This window comes from Glandiceps talaboti, chromosome 1, assembly GCF_964340395.1.
Source record: "Glandiceps talaboti chromosome 1, keGlaTala1.1, whole genome shotgun sequence".
Taxonomy (NCBI): domain Eukaryota; kingdom Metazoa; phylum Hemichordata; class Enteropneusta; family Spengelidae; genus Glandiceps; species Glandiceps talaboti.
The window spans coordinates 30,170,734-30,190,709 of NC_135549.1; the positions used below are offsets into that span (position 1 = coordinate 30,170,734).

General features: G+C 36.0%; 1 protein-coding gene across 1 annotated transcript; it reads right to left on the reverse strand.

The window, feature by feature from the left end:
* Nucleotides 1-5,355: 5,355 nt before the first annotated feature.
* Nucleotides 5,356-19,646, reverse strand: LOC144440341 (uncharacterized). The gene is made up of 5 exons (XM_078129707.1): nt 19,113-19,646; nt 17,277-17,377; nt 13,867-14,078; nt 9,090-9,213; nt 5,356-7,156 (listed from the first exon to the last, which is right to left on the reverse strand). The coding sequence occupies exons 1-5, from the start codon at nt 19,564-19,566 to the stop codon at nt 6,656-6,658; spliced, it is 1,392 nt and encodes a 463-aa protein (XP_077985833.1). The 5' UTR covers nt 19,567-19,646; the 3' UTR covers nt 5,356-6,655.
* Between the last annotated feature and the right edge of the window lie 330 nt (nt 19,647-19,976).

Here is a 19,976-nt window from a genome sequence, read left to right on the forward strand (position 1 = left end):
GATCATCAGACAACTGTTTTCTACTCTCTGGGTGTGCTGTGTATATAGAGTGCAGACAATAGAAATATCATCACTATTGTCAGTGTAGGTGGGTTGGTGCTGTGTGTGTGCAGGTGTTGCACTGTACAATATCTTACCCACAGCTCTCTCTGATTGGTATGCTTGGAGGTTCCTTATATTATAACTTCTTCAATAATCCATACTTTTCAACATTTTAAGCATAGTAATTAAGTTTAAGTAATATATAGCAAAAGAACGCTTAGGAATCAAAAATAAAGTTCTAAATTTTGTATAAAAATGAACCAACAACTAAATGAAGCATTTGCTGTGAATAAAACACTTCACTGTCAAAGTGTCAATAACTTGGGTAGTCAGTGTGTATGATGAGTTTTAGTATGTAAATTTCGTTTGTCATACCTATTCAAATAAATCTATATCTTTGGTGCAGTCATAACAGGTGCATATATTTTCCTTAGTTTTGTTGCAAATATTCTGCATGTCTTTCAAGAAAATCTGCTGACAAATTCCTAAAATTGTTACTCCTTCTACAATAAATCATTGATACCAGAACCGATGAAAATGGGTATTCAGAAACTCATCAGTGGCAATTCTACGCTTGCCAAATGGAAAAAAATGTTTTTACAAAACCCTGTACACTGGTGAGATTTGTCTGACTACAAGGAGATGATGTCCAACACTACAAATCAGAGAGAGTTGTGGGTAAAATGTTGTACAGTGTGTTGGTTGTTATTGTGTGAGTTATTGGGTGCGGACAAGTAGGTGTTGGCCTTTGATGTTCCGTTAGTTTTTGTCTGCTTTAATGATGGTTAGTTTTTCGGTTAAGCACAGGTTGCATCGTTTTGTTTATATAAGCTCATCAGTATGTGTAAAATGTAAATGCTGGAGTAAACAGTGCTCTATACGGTACATCTGTATGTAGTAGAGCGGTATAGATAACACAATATCAAGCAAGGTGCACAGGAGCCGTTACACAGTGTTTCAGGCTGTTGTGATCATCAGACGACTAACGGTATAGTTCTATGAATTAATTCCTAATTCAAATGTCAAAAATTCCATTTCATGTGATATGGGTGCCACAGTGGTCAATATTTATATATTTTTATGTCGGCGCTTTGGATGGATTGTTTGATGGATGGAAACAATTCGTTGATATTAACAATTAGACTAATGTCGATTGTCCCATTTCATACTATACCCGTATTTCAATGTCGTGGAATTCATTTTTGTAAACTTTATCATCTCCTAGGTCTGACAATCTACAGAAAAGTCAGAACGGCCCCCCATTTACCACCTTACAGTATGTGGATGGTCCTGGCTCTGAGGAGGTGATTGACTTAATTCGAGAGTATGGAGTGCCTCCAAATCTGACCAACACTGATACAGGTAAAATTATGTTGCAATCTATTTATCGTATACGTATGTATCATTCTTATTGCACACCTATCAATATATTCAAACAGTGTATTTGTCTAGATTTTGGTATTGACTTTTGTCATAAGTCAAACGTGAAACCAACAGAGACGAGGCTGTGGAAATGTATGCGAAGTGTGTTCTATTTTTAAGCATCTATGATGAACAAGTAATCCTATCATTGTCTCGCAACTACACAATCGTCCCTCTTGTACGACACAGGTTGATAGAAACGTAAATATGAGTTACTGAACCGTTTCAGTACCGTAGCCGGGGGGGGGGGGGATTTTGGAAAAAAGAAAGAAAGAAAGCTACTTCTTGAATTCATAGCGATGTTATTAAAATCGTTATTTACGTGACGACTCCTAGCATGCGCGATTTAAATTGATGGCTCACTAAAGTCAAGAAAAAAGTGACTACACTGACTCCTTGCTAATATGTATCTTATATTAACACTGAACCCATGAGGTATGGCCCTCACTGGACTTCTTGGGAGACAAGTGTTTATATGCTTAAAGAACTGTCCAGTATAAATAAAGATTATTATATGTCTCTATTATACGCTGGCTTAACTTTGAATAAAAAGGTGTCCAGTTAAAAATTGTAACTTTTTGCAGTGTAGCAAATTAAAAATTCTTTGTGCGGGAAAGTACAACAGAAGTGCGCATATGCACTGTGCAACTCCGCGAGTAACAGTAGTCTAAGGAAGTCCCCTTCATTTGAAAATAGCAAGTCGCAATGAAAGACGGAAAAAGTCGTTCAACGGGAGGTCGCCTGCTGTATGTAGTGACTCCGAAGATGCTCTTGATCTCATTTACATGTTCCTTATATTAAAACATTTACTGATAAAACGGCAGATTTCTTTTTTGGAATATTTAGTGGCCCTGAAAAACTATTAAACTAGGTACGCAGTTTAAGATCCACTCTTTGAAGATCCACTTTAAATAATTGTGTTTGACGTTGTCTTTGGTTAAAATGTTGTTTGATATAATTATCTCATTGCACACTGACACTACCGTTATTCCGCAATTCATTTTGAAGCGACAATATGCTATGGAAAGAATGGCCCTGAATTTGTAAACGGAGCTGTACCTTCGACATCAAAATCCAAACTTCAATTTCCATTATATTGATAATGACAAGGAAAATTCACTGGTTTCACATTGGGTTCAGACATAAAGGCAGGCGATAAACGTTTTGGGAGTTGGGTAAAGAAAATGATATTTTTTTTTGAGTTACTTATTTGAGAAAGCACCGTCCATTTTTTTTTTATTTAAAGACGTTTTTTTTTTTGACTGAGCAGTCATTGGGCCATCAAAAGTCTGAAAGTCTTGAAATGTTTTGCTCTTTATTCTGGATTAAACTTCAAGAGAATTCATTTACCAAGTGCACATCAGCAAAATATCTTTCAGTTTTGCCACAACAAAATACACTTCAAGATAATATGTAATGCATATGTCATATCTCTACATGTTTAGTATTTTAAAAGATAGCGTGTCTGAAAATCAACTGTCCTCAAGGCGCCCTTTTGTTTCTAATTCACGGACGTAAGCGTCATTCACGTAATTTACATATAGTAATGTTTAGACAATAGAAATTCCAAGTTTTCCTGTAAAGTGATTTGTAAAATTTAAGTTAGTCGACTTCTGGCTCTGTCCTTGGAGTGAGGCCGTTTTAGGTCGAATTCAGGGCTTTGATAAATAAAGTCTATGTTCCAGTTCATACAACATATATCGTCTTGTTTGCAGTTTATCATTTTACTACAAGTCTTGCTGATCTGAAAGATAGACAGCATAATTATTTCAATTCTGGTATTTTAATACCATATTCATATAATTTTATATCTCCACTGTAGTGTAGGTGACAAGGGATGGCTTAAATAATGCTTGAGTTTCATTTGGCAGGGCTTAACATTTTCTGAGAAGAGCGGGTGAGAGGGGCCGTATTATATAAATTGTGTGCATTTCCTAACTGTAGCTATGGAGACAAATTGCAAGAGATTGTATCGAGATAACTGAATAAGGTCTATCTAAACTCGACCAGAAATATTTTGATATCATTATATGTGGTTTGTTTTATCCTTGTCAAGCATTGTGAAAAAGTGAAATAGACCTACCTACCCAATGTGATGTTTTTATGAATTTGTTATAAATTATCGATGAGGAAAGTACAGTGACACATGTAGAAATTGAACCCACGTCCCCCTAAACACTAGTCAGAGTGCGCTAACCAGCTGAGCTAATGTGTCAACTGGTCGATTCTGTGAATTATTCCAAGATGTCTTTCTATCTTCCAAGTGGTAGTGAGAAGCCAACTCATTTGTATGCTTATACCTTTCAACCTAAGGATCTAAATAGATTTACAGGTCTCCCTGCCTGAGGGGTGGCCAACTTAGGAATTTAATTACCAATTTGGTCAGGCTACGGCCCTAAGTTTCTTGGTGAATCGTGTATTTGTACCGGCAAGTAATTGCCACACATCGGCAAGTTGTTCTTACCTACCCATCATGTAATACTTCTAGTATCAAAGATAAGTGCGAGGCATACAGCTGTTGGTGATGCAGTTGCCTGTAGGCTATATGTACATGTAACTAGGTGATGGTGGGGATGTAACTATAGCATGACCAATTCGTCTGCGAAAGTTGTTTTGAAAACAGAACAGAACAATGCATATGTTGTAATAGTAAATATATACTTAACAAGTGAATCGTATATTACAAGGTTAACAGTTTCAGTTTTTAATTTTTTTTATATTCATGAACATTTGTTTAATATACTTTGTCCGTAGCTGACGAAAATTACATGCAACAAGCACATGTACCAAACAAGTACGCTGGACACGATGGAGAGGATGTCTTGATTTATGCTAAGGGTCCAATGGCTCACCATTTTCACAGTACCCATGAACAGACCTCCATCCACTATGTGATGAGATATGCTGCATGTATTGGTGATGTGCCCGAAGATTGAATGACGAACCGTGGACCATTATTCTTCTGATATATAATATATATATATATATGTTCAGGGTAGAAGAAAATCAAGTCAGGTTTTTCGTCTCTACAAGCCTGTTTCGTGAGTAAATCACTCGTCACTCCTGACGTATACTCCGCTCTGCGTGCAGACGTATCGAGCACTGTACTACGGACAAATCTTACCACTGACTTCCTATATATATTTTGCTCTGCCACTGCGGTATAGAGCACTGTCTTATAGCAGATTGATACTCACCGAGTTATATATATATATATATATATATATATATATATATATATATATATATATATATATATATATAGTAATAGTAATACATGTAGTTTCCATTTCCAATGGTGTAGATTGGACAACACCACTGTCTTGCTTTAAAAAAATTCGTGTTTCTTTTTCAATTATTACATGGCTAATGTTGCATGATATTGGTATAAATTGCATGACATAATAAGGATTATTTGTACATTTTATTTTATGCAGGAAAATAATGAATAAAAAGTTTATTTGTCTGGCAGTTTAGTTTCTTTCATTCAAGGTATTGTATTTTTGTATGACAGCACATATTCTGGCTACCCCAGCAAGAGAACATACACGTTAATAAGAGCTACCGTAAAGAGGACAGTTTACAACAATGAGATGTATTATTCTGCTTATTGGTCTTGCCAATAAACAAAGTCTGTCAAATCATTTGCTTGTGTCGGTAGTTAATATGCAACATCTGCAAATGCAGTTAGACCGATGGTATCGTTCAAGTAATCACAAGTTTGTGTGGTTAGGTCTATATGATACTTTGAGTATTTGAAATGAAGTTACATGTAAAAATCTAGATATCTTCGTGACCATGGACAATGTTAAAATTTGTGGAAAATATGAAATGTGTGCAATATGTTATATAAACACATTTATGCATATGAGGGACTCCACTTTACCTAGTCAATATGGTATCAAAAGCATACATACAGTGTGCCGACTTGTTTTACAACTCACAAGGGAGAAGATCTGTTGTCTGTAAATGCCACTCCAGGTAATAAACTTAAAAAAACATTCTCTTAACGTTTAAGTTCCCCATAACTTTATTTCTCATCATGGTCTCCCAAGACATATAAATGTACATGACCTGTCATTTCACCAGGTGGGTACCTCACTTCTGAAATACACCATGGTTTGGCAGTTGATATGGGCGTGGTCATGGTTGCTAGGGGTATTTGCATACATTTTTAGAAAGTTTACTCAATTGCCTACCAGATAACTTTGTTACTGCCATTTTGTTATTGCTAAGGGTGTGGTCATGGTTGCTAGGGGCAATTGTGTCAAAATATTTTGAAGAAAATCTGCAGAATAACACTTGTAGAAAAATCTCACCAAGTTTCAGTCTCACTGACCAAGTACTTTTTGAGATATAAGTTTTTGACCAAAATTCACATTTGTAACCTAATTTGCATATCACTGATGAGATCATTATATGCTTAATATTTCTTCATCTATACACCCCCAGTTGTATCCCCATTAAATTTCAGTCAAATCTGCTCAGCAGTTTTGGAATTACACATTTTTTACCAAAACAGACACATTTTTAGCCCTAATTTGCATATCACTGATACGATCATCATGCCATGAACAAATCTTAGTCTAAAAACCCTAAGAATGTTGCCACCAAATTTCAGACCGATCTGCCCAGTAGTTTTTGAGTTCAAGTGTTTTGACCAAAAATCACATTTTTTTACCCAAATCACACAACGGTGGTAAGCTCATTTTGCTTTGAACAATTTTCCAACTAGACATCCACAGTAATACACCCACCAAATATCAGGGCAATCCGTCCATCTGTTTTTAACATTAAGTTGTTTACACATACACATCCACATCCACACAGACAGGCAGACAGACACTTTGCCATGCTTATCAGTTCAGTTGTGCTTAAAAACTATTAAAACTATTATTCAGACATACTTCGCTTAATAACAACATGGTCAACTTGTCTTGAACAAACTCTTATTTACTCATCCACAGACACCTGCTCACCAAATATTAAATCTAAGCTCACTGATTGTGGTCAAAAGTCACAGTCCACCTGACACTATTGCTCTGCTTGCTGTCTCACAGCATAGCTAAATATCCAATGTATCCACTTAATTCAGAAGTTTTTGTTTTCATTTGCCTGTTTTTCATAGTTAAACCCTTGAAAGGGGAGGCATTATTGCAAGGTTAATGTTAGGTTGTTATCACCCTGGATACTATTTGGTCTTCTTGCTCTTTCTTGACATTTTTTCCAGTCGCTTCCTTTTACCTTGAAGTCTGGCTTTTTTAAAAGTGGTTTTTGGTGCATGTTTACCATGATGAGTAGGATAGTACATAACAAGAGAAAGCTTAAACAGTAAGAAAATTGGTATGTACAAACAATTGAACATGAAGATGGGTTCCCTCATAACATCAAAGGCTGCTTCTAACACAAATGAAGGAGACGGCACATCTGTTACTGACAGACAGCCATTTTTAATTTTCCTAAGGGTGCTCTTTGCCATGTGAGTACGAGTGATAACAAGCTGGGATAAGCCCATAAGAGAAATATGGTACACAATCTTATAATCATCATTTTCAAAAGGTGATTCATCTGCAACACTGAGAGACTGGCCAATGACCTGTGAAATGTTCTTATGTTCCATGTGCATTTTCTTCTTCTGATGAAGTGATGCAGTTGATGTGATGGTATCTTTCTTGGGAATACCACTGTTGTTCTGCATTAAATAAACAAGGAAAGAAGAATCATCAACTTCAGGGAAATATTTAAGAAATAACATGCATTTGAAGTGTTTGACTGTCACAATGTGAGATTTTGATGCAATTCTTACAGCTTGCTTAGTGCAGCTGTAACTGCAATGTTTTGCAACATCAAAAAGAAGCTTTTAAATATGTAATTTTACCCTTTCGCCAAATCAGTGCTAGAACGAATATTTTTTTATAATTCATGAAACTATTGGTCATAATAGCTCTGCTGTATTTTTAAGTATATAAAAATAGTGAAATTTGTACTGTACCACAACTTGTATTGCTTTCTTTCATACTTTTCAGAAATTTCAAGCTAAATCCAAAAATCACATTTTAAAATTATTTGCACATTACTGATAGAATCATCATGTCACGAACAAATCTTAATTCACTTAGGCCCCTAAAAATGTTCAAACCAAATTTCAGGCAGTTTTGTGTTTTGACCAAAAATCACATTTTTTGTAACAATCCCTGTTGTCATCTTTGTGAAATACACCGTTTGTCTGTTGCTATGGGTGTGATCTTGTTGCTAGGCATATTTGCATACACTTTTTGAATAATTGGTTTACTTTGTCAAAGAGTCCCTGTTATCTTTGTGAAATACACCACCGTTTGTTGCTATAGGCATGGTCATTGTTGTCGGGAGATTTGCATAGTTTTTTTAATGTTTACTCACTTGTCTACCAGATGAAGATGTTATATGACCAAAAGATACTGCCATTTGGTTGCTAAGGGTGTGGTCATGGTTGCTTGGGCCAATTGTGTCAAAATATATATGCAGAATAACACTCTAACAACGTTCCAACCAAATTTCAGATGAATCTGGCGAGTAGTTTTAGAGTTTAAATTTCTGGACCAAAAATCACATTTTTTTCCCGAGATGGTAAGATCATTTTTATTTGAACAATTTCCCAACTAGACACCCAAGGTAACACACCCACCAAATATCATGGCAATCGGGCCAGCAATTTTTGACTTTAAGTTGTTTACACACACACACACACACACACACACACACACACACAGACACTTTGTGGTGCCTATAGCACTAGCACTACTGAACCTTATCAGGTCAGTTGTGCTAAAAAGAAATGACTTGGCTGGGATTCTGAGGCGTTCAGCGAAGTGTTCACCACTCAATAGGGGATAACTTGTGTAAAATTGGCACAAGAGGATAAAAAAACTTGCAGAGTCCAAGGATATGTAGGAAAATTTCCTTGCTTGCCAAGGTGTACTGGGATTGTTAAGTCAGGGTCATGTGACCACTAAGGGATGGCTCATAGGGTGCAGAGAGCACAAATTAATCTACTTGGCAATACACAAGAGGAAGCAGGGGAAACCCAAAAGTAAGCTAAAAGATGGGAATTTGTCTGTACAGAATAATAAACATTGGCCTTTAAATTAAAGCCCTTCTGAATGAATAATCTGAGATACAAACTTTCATTAATTATGCAACTTAGCCCTTAATTAATTTGACACATGTTAACGACTGTTAGTGCTTTTATATCTTAGTTTGAACTATACGTGTATTGCATTTGGTGCAGCTGTTCTGGATGTATTTATGAAATAATTAATTATGCAAATTAGCATTAAGTATGCAAGCCATACCCACCAAAAACTAATCAGTACTAGATTAGAACACGAGAATGCCACATAATAAATTGCAGAACATTTAATGCTGTACTTTTTGAGATATCAGTGGAACAAAGTTTCTGCAATGGCAGACACACAGACAGCACCATGACATCAGCTCCCAACAGGGAGCTAAAGTACAAGTGTATACAACTAGATCTTTCATTGCATCTTAGCAAGTAATACATGATAAATGGTAAGATTAAAGAATTGTCCAGTAATATCACTTTAGTATAGTGGAATAGACAAGTACTTATAATTAATACCTACCTCACTTAATATGATCGGAATTTTCTTTTTACTATTATTTTCTTTATATGACAATTGAACATTAGTTTCAGATACCACTTGTGATCCACAGATTTCAAACTGTACCCTAGTTGCTGCACGTAACCTGGAAAGTAATTAGAGTAAATTTTTCATGATGAATAACATACAATTCTAGTGACAATGAATATTTGCATGGGTAATGCATACATGGTGATTTAATATATATCTATATTTATGATGAATGCAATTTGTTTTTTAATTAAAGGATGAGCAACTGTTGCTTGTTATGTATACCATTTGGTAAAGTGCAGAGGGTCCATGCTTACATGTAATGGGTTATGTTTACAAACATACAAATAAATACACTACAATCAATGGCATGTAGCACAATGCCACTGTAGACACCGATAGGTAATGTCCATATCGTCAATGTCAAATTTGTTGGGAAATCGACAGTGAGGCACTGCCACTGAAGTTTGAACAGATAGAATTTATTCTAGTTTCACTGTACAACATATTTGTTTGGATTATTTCATTAAGCTGTTTGTTTCAAATGATCACATTTAATGTTTTTACATAAATTTTGCACCTAGACCACAGGATCCCTATGATAATTTCCTGAAAGACCTCCAAAAACAATTCAAAAGCACTGAAAATGGCATGTAAAAATAATTATCAAAATCAAAATTTTGGTGTCCCAATTTAATGGTTGATTACCAAGGTCATGACACAACAGTGGCAGTTGGCTTTGACAGTGTTTATTTTACTAACAGACACAGCTTGATACATGTGATACATCAAGGTATTGGCCTGTCTTGTCAATAGGCTTTCGCAAATAAATGTACCAAACAAAATTCATTTCACAAAACCAGCAAAGTAAAAAAATTCATCGGTGGGCAACATGTGCTACTCCCACCTTACATATGCACAGATGACACTGCAAGTTGATCATCGCATACACAAGGTTGAACTTAAGAAATGAGCAGCACCCATACTAACATTTGCCAAATTTGCAAAAAATAAATTAGAACCCATTTGCTTCAGTGACAAATAAATTTCTTGTTCACCATTGAAAGACAAATAATAGTCACGGTAAATACAATTTTGCTGTACGTACAATGGTGGACTATTTTTGGGGTATTTTCTTTCATTTAAAGAATACGTTAAAACTAAACTGTAAATGGTCCAATCCCTCTAATTAGAAGATTTACTTGTTTACTAGTCGTCACTGTTACTCCAAAGTGACATAAGAGAGCTGTAAAACATTCAGGTGATTTTCTTCTTTTCAAACCACCCGCCATATTTGTTGACATCGATAGAGGTACAAATGTAAGTCATGTGATAGTGATGTTATAATTATGCGATATATTGAGCAAGCATGCTCATCAACGAGAAGTAAACAATGACATGCCTGAATGGGGGTCATGTAACATGTGGGATAGCCAAGTGGTTTTTGGACTGATTTACTGCTGAAATATTCATTACAATGGCATGGATAAGGAATGGCGATGATCTGGAATACAATGTAAGTTTAAATAAGATTAATTTTGCATTTTGTAAGAGTGTAACAACGGTGTAATGCTGATTCCGGTTAGTGACAAGGCGATCAATAGCTGCAATAATTGTACTGTTTGCTGTGATTTTGAGGGCTTTTTTGTCTGTTTTTGTGCCTTTTCGCATTCCGATGTTTAACCCGAATAAACTAAATACTAGCATGAAAATAGTGTTGATATATATGATCAACACAAAGGTCGTTCAAAGGTTGATGTATTCGTGTGCAGCTTTTGAATGTTTACAATTATAAAAGTAACATTAATATTCTTTAATAATCATTTTATACATTTATGGAAAGTTATTTGGCTTTGAACACAAGGTTATTGTACATGCTTTAGCATGTGCAAAAGTAAAATTATATTGAAAATAAGAACAAAAATAGTCAAAAAATAGTCCCCGTTGCAGCAAATATACCTTTAATGGACACCACTATTATTGTTTTGATCTTGAGTGACACTAACTATGGTTGTGATACATGTGTGTGTGCGCCTTGACGGTAGCCTCAAAATGGAGCTCCTGAATGACCTCTATTTTCTCACTCGTGATTGATTTTAATTTGATTCGGAGTGGTCTGCAGCCTACATGAACATTCATGGACACTGCTTATCGATTGCAACATTTGGTTTGTAGCTTATCCGTACTGCTTTTCGCCATAATTTTTTCTGCAAGAGACTTGTAGTTTTGATCCCAATTTCAACCCCCATTGCTGACAGGCTATTGTTCAAGGTCTTCTGCATTCATATGTTAATATCAACTATGCAATACAGTAGAAAATTGTTGCACCTGTTTAACAAGCCATCGACCAGAGAGAGATTACCAGTAGCAGTTTGGAATACAATGAAGTCATGTGGAATACGAGCCAAACAACCTACCCACAGAGGGATGAGATCGGATGCTCTGAAAATCAGTATAGACTGTATGACACAATCTCAATCAAACAACTTACAATTGACAAAAGAATTCGAATAGGGTACCAAGTTGTATACAAGTTATCAGAGCCTTATTTTAATTCATCTCATCATGTTTATTTTGACAACTTTTTTAGTTCTGAACAACTTGCTTTAGATTTGTTAGATAAAGATGTTTATGTTTGTGATACGATTCGTCAAAATAGTAAAGGTCTCCCTGCTGAGATTAAAGAGAAGCAGAAGATGAAACAAGGGGACTGTTTTACAATGCAAAGTGGCAAGGTCATTGCTTGCAAATGGTTTGACAAACAGGAGGTGCGAATGTTAACAACAAATTGCCAATCGGGGGGGGGGGGGGGGGGGATATGACCAGGGGTGGGAAAACGTTCTTTACACCAAATTCCATTATTAAATACAATAAATACATGGGTGGGTAGATTTAAGTGATCAGATGGCATCATATTATTCTGTGTCAAATAAGTGCATGAAGTATTGGAAGTATTTATTTTTATTTTTTTCAGCGTATGATTGTGAAATTCATTTATTTTGTATGAGATAGCACATAAACCTGATCCTCGACGTCGATACAGACATGTAGATTACAGGTTAGATCTATCAAGCCAACTGATAGCAGGTTTTAGTAGTAGAAGAAAGCGAGGTCCCCAACCCCATGCTCCTACAACTGAGAATAGTTTGAGTGCAGCAAATCTACATGCACATACATCTGAGGTCATGCAACCTGATGCTAAGAGAAAAAAAAAGATGTTGCAGGCATTGCTCTAATCTTAAGAAAAAAACAAGTAAAGGTTACCCTGTTGAAACCATTTATGGTTGTAAATTATGTGGTGTTTATTTATGTAGAAATCTATGTTTTATAGATTATCATGGCAGCATCCTGCAGTAAATGTATAAATAATTCTGTGTATAAATGGATTTTGAAGAAGAATTATTGTAAAAAAATTACAAGAAAAGATATGGATTTGAATAAAACTTTAATTTCACAGTGAAAAAAACATTTGCCTTGTTATTTTCTCCTTGATGTGTGATACCTGTCAGATCAGCTGTGAAAGTAAGAAAGTTGTGGGATTCTAAGGTATTCATATGCAAATTAGCAATGGAGAGAAAGTGATAATTTGTATCAAAGGGTCAGTGGGGCTCATAGGGTTAATCCTGGTTGTTATCATTATAATATAGATGATTATGTGGATGTTGCTATGAGCATGGTTTTGTTGGTAGGCAAAATTACATGCATATTTTGAATGTTTATTCACTTGTCTATTAATCCCTCTTGTTATCTTTGTGAAATACATCACCGTTTGGCTGTTGCTATGGGTGTGGTCATGATTGCTAAGGATATTTGCATACATTATTTGAATGTTTACTCACTTGCCTACCAGATGATGTTGTTATTTGATCAAAATATACTGCCATTTGGTTGTTGCTAAAAACATCTCACCAAATATCAGTACTTTTCGAGATATAAAATTTTGACTAAAATTCACATTTTTACACGTAATTTCCATATTACCAATGAGATCATTATATGCTTAATATTTCTTCATCTATGCACTCCCAGATGCATCCCATTACATTGCAGCCAAATCTGCTGAGTACTTTTTGGAATTAAAGATTTTGACCTAAACGACACATTTTAAGCCCTATTTTGCATATTGCTGTCATGTCATGAACAAATCTTAGTTCACTCACCCCTAAGTACATTCCAACTAAATTTCAGGCCAATCTGCCCAGTTTGTTTACCAAAAAACACATTTTTTGACCCAAAACGATCATTTTCCTTTGAACAATTTCCTGACTAGACACCCAAGTAACATTGCCACCAAATTATCAAAGCAATCGGTCCAGCAGTTTTTGACTTTAAGGTTAGGTTGTTTATACACACACATCCACACAGACAGACAGACAGACACTTAGTGACGCATATAGCACTACTGAACATTATCAGTTCAGTTGTGCTAATAAAAATCACATTTGACCCACATCACTTATCTGTGGTACGATCATTTCCATATGAACAATTCCCCAGCTAGACAACCAAAGTAGCCATTTACACACAAAACGTACAATCTTGAATCAAATGAGTTGAACTACTGATATATTTTTGCAATACCATTGATAGATTTTGTACAAGTCACACTGATTAACAGCTTTGAAAATTAGTAGCAATTTTGTAATCAAATGATGCGTATAATTTTGAGACATGCACACATGATCATCTGTAAGAAGGAAACCATGCTTTGTATAATTATTAATATAAATAATAGTTGTACATGACATCTAAACTCAAGTTCACTTACCAAATAACGTAATCTTCCTGCAATCCTTCATTAAGAACAATGATCCTCATAATTTCAGATATGATCTGATCAAGTTTCGGCTCACTGTTGTCATTTTCTGCACAAGTTTCGTAGATCAGAGAGAGAACACTGTTTATGTTACTCATATTCATAATGTCTTCTGGTAATGCACCTCTTTTAATTTGCTTAGATTTATACAGCTTCATGTAGTCCTGTGTTATAGGAACAAACACAAAATATATTGCTTACAGGTTTTTTGACAAAAGAATGACAATGTTTCCACAGATGTTGATAGATTACTAGTATTGTTTCAAAGTTAGTCTCAAAGTTTACTTCACTTGTAGTCTCGCTGCCAGAAGAGAGGGACTGCATGACTATTGTCCCTAAGCTATGTATGGCAAGCAGTGCAGCAGCGAGAAGAGAGGGACTTGTCCTGAGTCCCTTTCTTCTCATGGCTGCACCGCTTCACAAGTCATCATGCAATGCGATTTGTATGCTCGCATATACCTCCAGAGGATGTCATCTGAAATCCTCATATCTTCCTATACCACTACATTTTACATGCAATTTGCTTCGAGCCTTTAGCAGAGGTCATAAGTTCACCATTCTCATTCACAACTATTTTTTCATGGAAATCGAAATTCTGCTTTTTTTAGTACTTTTTGACTTTTTTTCCTTCGGCATTTCTGTCGTATACCACAGTAATATGAATAAAATGCCATTTTTAGTCAAATTTAGGTATTTTTATCGATTCTCTTAATTCATAAACTTATGATGTTGTCGGAAAAGCCACTACATGTGACAATTAGCTGGAATGAAAATAAACTACATGTATGTTTGCACATTTGTATTTAAGCATTTATTGTCATTTTTAGACTAATTTCCTGAAAATTTACAAATTTGGGGATTTTTGTCACATTCTAAAGCTGTCTGTTCTATATTTTTCAAAATTCATGAGCGAAGTACGTGTGAATATGAATCGAATGATATACTGGGTGCTTAGGCACATGGTAAATTCCTTGACGGAGATAGGATTTGAATGTAGTCCTTGCAGTCATATAGAATTTTCAAAAACAGGTTTGTAAATCGTCAGCAGGTATGTTCTATACAAAGCATTTGTCCCCATATAATTATGTTTTGAATGCCACAAAAATTGGTGAATTACGTGATGTTATAAACTATGGCATTCAAAAGAAAATAAATTCTTAACCGTGAATAAATGTTTGTGTACCGGTAGTTTTTTTAATTGTAAATATGAGACATTATGCAACATGGTCGTAAATCTTCACCTCTGTTTTCTATAGACAATTGGTGGTGTAACGTGTATCATGCTAGGCACAACATTAGTCAAGTTACATGTACGGTGTACACCGTGCACAGTATGCAATACTGTTACGCGGTAAATTGTATCATGTACTATTGTATTCTGGCCTTTGAGTGAGAAATGAGACAAATAAAATTTATAACTGTAAGTAAATGTATGTATTTGTACTACATGTATATCAATTATGTTTGTGGGATGTCTGGGTTGTAAATCCTCGTATTTTCTTCAAAAAATAGCCCCAATGGTGTTGTAGCACAACTGTACTGTACAGTTTTAAAAATAGGTGGCCATTTGCTGAATGAATATCCAGTTGCCTTAGCAGCCCTGCTGTTATCCTTGTAATATATATGATCATTTGTCTGTTGGTATGGGTGTGGTCATGCTACTAGACATATTTGCCTACATTTCTCAATGTTCATTCACCTGTCTATGAATCCCTATTGTTATATCTTTGCAATATACATATTTGATCATAGCTATGGGCAGGTTGTGTTGCTAGGCATATTTGCATACATTTTTTAAAAATGTTTTTTCATTTGTCTATCAATTCCTGTAATCATTGCAATACACATGATTATTTGGCTGTTGCTATGGCCGTGGTCTTGTTGCTAGGCAAATCTACATACATTTCTTGGACGATTATTTAATTGTCTATTAATTCTTGTTATCTTTGCAATATACATGATTATTTGGCAGTTGCTATTGGCGTGGTCTTGTTGCTAGGCAAATATACATACACCTATGACTTAATTTACCCTCGCTGATCTCTCCCCCGGGGGTGGTAGGCAGTCAAAAGTGTCACTTCGTCTCGTACTACCCCTTGACAGAGATGGTAGTTAGGTGGGTCACAGGTAGGGTAAAGGTGGGTAAATTTGATTTTTCGTATAGTGCTAGTAGCCATGACCACATCCATAGCAACAGCAACAGTGGTGTACTTCACAAAATAACCTCAGACATTAAATAACAATTGAATAATCGTCCAAAAAATGTAAGTAATTTGCCTAGCCACAAAACCACGGCCATAGCAACAGCCAGTTGGTGGTGTTTTTCAGAAAGATCATAACCACAGAGATTAAAAGACAAGTGAATAAACATTCCAAAATGTATGTATATTTGCCTAGCAACAAGAATTTTGGAATGTTTATTCAATTGTCTTTTAATCTCTGTCGTTATCTTTCTGAAAAACACCACCGACTGGCTGTTGCTATGGTCATGGTTTTGTGGCTAGGCAAATCTACATACATTTTTTGGACGATTATTCAATTGTCTTTTAATACCCTGATCCCTTTGGTCAATAGCCTGAAAGGATACCGAGAAGGCTTGCCAAGATTGCGATTGATCGATGATACAAAGATTGATTGAATAGAGTTAACTTTGCCTCTTCTTCAATGAGACAACTTTGATTTACAAATTGGAGTTTGCGATGGACAAACAAACTAACCTGTCACTTTTGAAGCAAATATACAGACAAAGTTGGAAACCAGTTCCAGTAATTATCTATTGAACACATATTGCCTGGCCATGAGGGCTATAGCACCTGTTTATTACACCCGAGGGACTGTGAGTTACCAGAATCACATGCTATTTCCCCGAGGCCAAAGGCAGAGGGAAATAGCATGTGATTTGGCCGAGGGAAATAGCATGTGATTCTGGTAACTCACAGTCACGAGGGGGTAATGAACGGGTGCTATTGCCCGAATATAGGCCAAGCAATATGTGTTTTATAATATACCTCATGCTGTGAACTCGTGGTGGCAGACGTCATCGTCAGAAGCTGCCATTTTGACCTGCTGTGAACGCGCGGTGGTCACGTGACCATGTACAAGTTGATGGAACTATTTCCCTAGGGAAATAGTCATTCTATTTTCCTATCACGTGACTGATTCTAGCGAATCATGGCATAGCATTATCACTAGGTATATTATAAAAACATCTATATAAACATTTTCATTCTTTATTTTGTCAAAAAGTTGTAAATACCTTGTAAATATACATTTGTAGTTTATCAACAGAAATACAAACAAATTAATACTCAAGATAAAGCTTTTCAAAGCCAATAGCGTTTTTTGAAGAAATGGCTACATACATTTAATGATGCAACTTCTTCCAGTGATGCTGTGTGTAGTTGGAATTTATCCTCTGCATCTTTACAAAAGTCAATCACATATTGTAGGGATGGATCATTTTCTACAAAAGACAATGGGATAATTTGATAATCATACATTAATATATTATATATATTCATATGTGCACATAAAAGGTTTAAAAGTATTCTTGCCCAACCCTGTCCCAGTGATAGGAAAGTTAACACGCTCTGCGCCATAGTCGTTTTTATCCTGATCGCCTCCTCTACATTTGAACTGGCACCCATGCCCACGCCGTTCTGCTGAGTGAGCCACACAGCCAATGAGGTTGCATCTTACTTGTCATGGGTGTATGCATTGAATATCAACAAACATGGCATTACTTGTGCACACAGGCAACTGACAACGTACAAAGTATTTCAACTGTAAAAAAAATTCAGGTATTGTATTACTATATATTTACGGTAATTAAAGAATTCTTGTTTAGATGTACCTCTATGCATTTCCTCTTATCTACATGTTAGTTTCATTGGAACGCGTTTCCCGGGTAGTGTTCATGTTTATCTCAGCATACGCATTCTCTGTAGTACGCTTCTCCTCGAACATAAAGTAGTCATGAAGTATTGTACGATTCATAGAAATATTTGCCACAGTTCTGTTATATAAACTGGGATGCCGTTAGGACAGACTCTAGACGTTGGGAAGCTTTATCCAACCATAGCAGTCCATTAGTGCTGTGCAGGGGATAGCACTAGACATGTACGGACGTGTGAAATGAACGTGTACAATTGTTGATCACAATTGAATTTGATTTTCTTTCAGATACTGATGATATAGATCAGTATTCAAACATATAGCCTAGGGCAGAGGTACATTCTTCGTTTTTAGTCTGTCTTTTTCCGAAGTGTTGTGCTCAGGGTTCAACTCTGATAATACATATTCTACAACTATTCCACAGGACACTGTCATTTTCGATGTAACTTTACATTCTTGATAGTGCAATCGGTCCATTTTTCCCCATTGGAGTACTAAATAGATGGGAATGGTGTTTCCATCCTTTATTATCTTTACAACCATTAATTACTACACTGGAAACAATTGATGTGTTTAACACTTGACACACGTTGAGATACAGTGCTGTTTGCAAAGTTGAAATAGCCGCCAAGAGTGTACCGAGGATTGTGGGATATATAACCAATTTCAGTCATGCAGTCCAACTTTGTTTTGTGCTTGCATATTAATGTTTCATCTACAGACATACATCCTGTGTTAAGTAAATCTCGTCGATAAGAAAAGGAGTTGTAAGGTGACTAATAATGTTTCTGCAATCAGAGTATAAGGTTTAGTGGGCTTAAATTCATATTTCGGCTTGACATTTCAATTCTTTTTACTCCAATTTAGAGTTTTTTTCACGAAAACTTGGTGTACTGCTCTAAGGATTAATAGTTTGCAATGAGGTGTTTTAAGTCTTGTTACAAAATCCAGAAAAATGGTTCTGATGTTTAAAACACTGCACCAACAATTATCCCTTTTATACTGCAACGTAAATGTTAGCACTCGAAAATACAGTTTGGGCCACAAGAATGAAATGTTTGTTTTTCAAATTAATTTTCTGCTCTGTAAAAAGACAGTTTTGTTACAGAAATTATAGTTTTTTGCTTTAAATTGGTATTTTTATTGTGACACAAGAAATTAATGTCTTGTTATATGAAAGAAAAGTTTTATCCTTGTATTAAATATTTTGCTCTCAAAAATCAATTATTTATACCACAAATATAGTTTTCGTTTGTCGACTGTGGGCCACCGTACAAAATATACAAAAGCATAATGAACATTACCTATCCACTCTTTCGCTGTCGACTTCTCTATGATGCCTTCGTGTACAATTCTTGTTGGGGTTAATGTTACGGATGGATCTAGCGGTGGTGAGGGGTCAAATAGTATATTCAGTACACGTTCTACGACTACATCCATATAAGTGCGTATAACTCTAGCAACACTAGCTGCCTCCTTGAGCGTATTTCTGACCTTGTGCAACTTGAAATTCAGTCGATTGCAGTGAGCGGCATTCCACTTACTAGTCGAAGGACCACAGGAAGTAGTATTCGACGTCGAACCTGATGAAGGTGTGGGGCTAGCGCTGCATACTTTCTTTCCGCCGAAAAGGCAAGTGGACGACGAAGTTGCACGTAATCTGTAATGTGTAACTGCGTCAGAATGGAAACTGTCCAAACTTGTACTCGAACTAATACATTTACTTTTTTTCGTACACCCTCCCTCTACTTCCGACATATTGTCACCAGTCAAGCGCGTCGGCCAGGCTGGTCACTCACTCGTGCACTCATGTACGTTGACATAATACAATGTATGTCTATGTCTATCTTCCGGAAGGACTGTACTTACATACACGCGCCCCGGCCTTATGATGAGCATGCAGTATGACCCATGACCTCCGAGGTCACCTGATAGTATGTAGATGAGTACGAGTATATATTTCTAGCTGCTTGACAGCAAGATTGCGTCCGTAGAGACGTAGCGTAGCGTAGACGCCTTCTTACGTTACTTGTATTTGATTTTAACCAATAATAATAAAGATTTTTTATGATTGATATACCATAATCGCTATTTGACCCCACCTTTTTCTGAATGACATTGAATTCCGCCAACCTTCAATAAAAACCTGCCGTGCACCAATGCACGCC

What these genes read in the sequence shown, in the direction of transcription:
- LOC144440341 (XM_078129707.1), bottom strand. Translation starts at nt 19,566, where the DNA reads ATGTCGGAAGTAGAGGGAGGGTGTACGAAAAAAAGTAAATGTATTAGT. An exon ending in CAGGAAGATTACGTTATTTG is followed by an intron (nt 9,214 to 13,866) that starts GTAAGTGAACTT and finishes ATTACTTTCCAG; the next exon opens with GTTACGTGCAGCAACTAGGG. An exon ending in TTCCGATCATATTAAGTGAG is followed by an intron (nt 7,157 to 9,089) that starts GTAGGTATTAAT and finishes TATTTAATGCAG; the next exon opens with AACAACAGTGGTATTCCCAA.